The sequence below is a fragment of the Crocodylus porosus genome, unplaced genomic scaffold (genome assembly GCF_001723895.1).
Source record: "Crocodylus porosus isolate Cpor-Errol unplaced genomic scaffold, CroPor_comp1, whole genome shotgun sequence".
Taxonomy (NCBI): domain Eukaryota; kingdom Metazoa; phylum Chordata; order Crocodylia; family Crocodylidae; genus Crocodylus; species Crocodylus porosus.
This window is the reverse complement of record NW_017728931.1, coordinates 65201470-65205208: the sequence shown is the minus strand read 5'-3', so window position 1 is coordinate 65205208 and position 3739 is coordinate 65201470. Positions and strand designations below refer to the sequence as shown.

At 46.8% G+C, this 3739-nt stretch overlaps 1 protein-coding gene across 1 annotated transcript; it reads right to left on the bottom strand.

Moving 5' to 3' along the window:
* Positions 1-203: 203 nt before the first annotated feature.
* LOC109315963 (polypeptide N-acetylgalactosaminyltransferase 4-like) lies at positions 204-3735 on the bottom strand (the record flags this gene model as incomplete). The annotated part of the gene is made up of 1 exon (XM_019543927.1): positions 204-3735. A coding segment is annotated over one exon (1713 nt), but the record flags the coding sequence as incomplete, so codon positions are not given.
* Between the last annotated feature and the right edge of the window lie 4 nt (positions 3736-3739).

Genomic DNA, 3739 nt, shown 5'->3' with positions numbered 1-3739 from the left:
TCTCACAGAGTAGGGTCAATAAGGCACAACTCTTAGATCTATAAATAAATCCTTATTCAATTCCCTTATTTAGAATCTGTTTATACAAATCAAATCCCAAACTAACCTGTTTTGAAATCAATCAACTTATAAATGCCCAGGTGGCAAGGAGTTTTCAATATGGTTCAACATTAGGCCCCAGACTCAGAATCTTCTCTTGTTCCCTTTTCCTACCCAACTCCACAAACTGCTAATTTGCTAGCCAGCTGTCTCCCTCCAACTTTTCATATTCATACTTTTGGCTTTTTGCCTCTTTCTAATTAAGTCTCTACTCCATTGATGTCTCACTTTTCCCCGTCCAGTGGTCAACTTTCCTTCCCACCCAACTCCGGCTTCAGAGAACCCACCCCTTTCTTACTGTTGTCTAGCTCAAAAATAAAACTTATCAGTAAAAATCAAAATTTAGTTTGGGATGGCTAAACAAACATCCATCATATGATGAATACAGAAGAACAACAAAATCTTATATGCATCAAATGCATAGGGGAATGCCTCAAACAATCACGCTAAGGACTCAAACACACTTGGGAACTGGCACCATATCTTTTTAAAGTTTTAAAGTATAAATGATCACCCACCTGTTATCTATAATCGCATCAGTGTTATTTTTGAAAGAACCAACACAGGACCCCTTGCATTCACAATCTAGTATACTGGTCTGCAAAATATTACCTAGTCCTTAAACAGGAAGAATGCAGAAAACTACGTAAACATAACGATAAACGTAATATAAAAAGCGTCAGCAAACACAGTAGCAGCTCATTCTTAGGGCGCTAAGGAAGTGCATAGGAGTCCTAAGCATTCTAAACCTGGAGCCAGAAGTCAGTAAGTCAACCTCCCTCAGTCAAATTAAGCATATCATTTTCTCTCCACTACTATGCTCTCAATATCTTAATAAGTTTGTTTAAGACTAGCCATCACCTCCTTTGTACCCCCACCACCTGGTCAATATCTTCTTCCTGTCAGAAGATCTCCTTGGCTCCATTACCTGTAGTGGATCACTGCCAATTCTATCACAGTTCTTTGCTATCTATCCCTCTGAAAACTTTCCAACTAAGCCAGACTGAAAGGGTGTTTATGTCAAAAGTAAAGCATCTGGGGCAAATCCTAATGTTTCCTCCTTCCCAGTAGCAAGAAGCCTTCCTTCCTGCCCCTGCCCCCCCCCAGCAAGCAAAAGTAAACACCTGGAGGATTAGACCCATGTTGTAAGGGTTAAGGTTCCACTTTGCACAACAATGTTAACTCAGGCACTTACTACTGTGGAGCCTTTATACTGTTAACTTATACATTAGACTACATCTGCAAGACAGCAGACAATATGGCTGTGAGAGCACTAGCCTTTATTTCTGTAGATTTACACTTTTACCCTTCAAATTAAATGTAACAGACATTTTAATATTCAAACATAAGAACTGCTCAGTCTAAAACAGTGGAGGCCAACCTTTCTGGAAGATGTATCATATATTAGCCCCACATCTTCCCCAAGTATCATTTCCATCCCTTTCCTCTGCCCAATCTGTTCTACTTTCCACTTTGTTTTCTTCACCTGATCTGCTAGTCTGCTTTCTGTTTTATCTGCTGCTGTACTACTTTCTCCTCTCCCTAATCTGCTGTATGTGATGCATGAAGGCTGCTGGTGCCATTTGTGGCACATGTACCGCACACTGGCCACTCCGGGTCTGAAACATACTATTATCTCTGTCCCCACACCAATGAAAGATATGAACTAGAAGAAACAACGAATCAAAATGCTACATAAATAATAAAAATTTAAACCATAACTAAAGCAATGTTCGTGTCCCAGTAATTGCCATCCATATTTTGTACACTTCGACAAAGGAAATGCAGATCTTTAACTCATATAAGGAAAACTCTTCAGAAGATATTCATTTAATGCATGATAAGTTATTGCCATCTGCAAGCATACTCTGATGCTCTGCAGGTTATTGTCCAGGTACAGAGATTGCACCAGTGATGATCATTTTATTTCTCAAACTTCCAAACTTGATTTTTATCTGAAGCATTACAAGTTCTCATCTGTACATCAGGCCGACCCTCAGAAGTACGATAAGCACTAAGGCACTTTCCTGAATGAGGATGATAAACAGTCCCATCTTCTCTGAAATGCCATATCATATTTTCTGGAATAGGGGATCCATCCTTTGGGCAGTTCTTCATACCAACAAAATCTTGTTGATCAGGGACTTCAGCACACAGTTCAGTCACAGAGTTAAACCTAATTTCTTTGTCTGATGTATATTCAAAGAATTGGTTACCTCCTTGACCGTGACATCCAAAGAGAGAGACGTGAGCCCCAGTAGGATTATGCTCAGGTGAATTGTAATCTAGACATTCAGAAGATATACCCATGCTGTGGATGGCCCCATGCCAGCCAGGACGGTCCTCTGGCACGTGTAAGTTAGAAAATATGTTTTTCAAATACCAGTCAAAGCTCTTACATTTCAGACGTTCTCTTAGTAGCTTTCTTTCAGAAAGGTCTCCATAGCTCTCCTTCTTGGCGGGAGGGTTTCTGTTATAAAAATGCTCCTTGTACTCATCCATCCATACCTCAGCGGCACGTGCTGTGTTTTGAAGGAAACTTGGTCTGGCATACGGAGCACGCTTTGGAAACACGTGGCCTACATGGGAACAGGGGTGGATCTCCAACATGCCTCCACACTGCCACACCCGGAACGACAGCTCCAAGTTTTCCCCACCCCAGACATCCATTCCCATGTCATAGGTACCAAGGTACTCAAAATACTTCTTACTGACTGCAAACAACCCGCCAGCCATGGTCGGCGATCTAATCGGGTCGATTTTCGATTTCCGCCTCTGCCGTTCGTGCTCGGGCACCGAGTGCCACTGAAACGTCAGCCGCCAGTCGAAGCCCCCAATCATCGGCTCTCCCATTTGCATGTAGAACTCGAACGTGTTCCAGTCGATGGTATCGATGACGGGACAAATGACCACGGTCTCGTTCTCAGCGATCCTCTGCAATAGAGGCTCCAGCCAGCCAGAGACGCACTCGCAGTGACAGTCAAGGAAAGTGAGGACATCGCCAGTTGCGAAGGTGGCGCCAATTAAGCGGGCGCGAACCAGCCCTTCGCGCTTGTTGGTGCGGATCAGGCGCACCCTCTGCAGGGTGCTGATGTACTTCTCCAGGTCGGCCTTCAGGTACACTTTGTCGCTCAGGTCGTCCACCAGGATGATCTCCTTGAGCAGCACAGCAGGGGAGGTCTCCAGCACGCTGTGCACGGTGCGCAGCAGGGTGGACCAGGCCTCGTTGTAGAAAGCGATGACCACAGAGGTGGTGGGGAGGCTCCGGTAGGCAAAGGTTTGGGCCCTGCACTCCGCCATGCGCCGGTCCTGGATGTGGCGGTGCAAGGAGATCCTGTCGCTGGTGTGGATGTTGATGGCGTACTTCTCCACCAGCTCCTCCTCCCGCTTCTTCTCCGCCGTGCTCAACTGCAGGCGCGCCGCCTTGCCCCACTCCCCGGGCGCCCGCGACTCCGGCGGCGGCTTCTCGTACAGCGGCCGCGCCAGCTCCTCCGCCGCCTCCGCGCGGGCCGAGAAACGCTGCGGGCCCCACGAGCCCGGCCCGGCCCCGGCCGGCTGGAAGGCGGAGGCCGACAGCTCCACCGCTAAGTACCCGGCCAGCACCAGCAGCGCCGCGCATAGGCAGCCCCGGCCCAGCCAG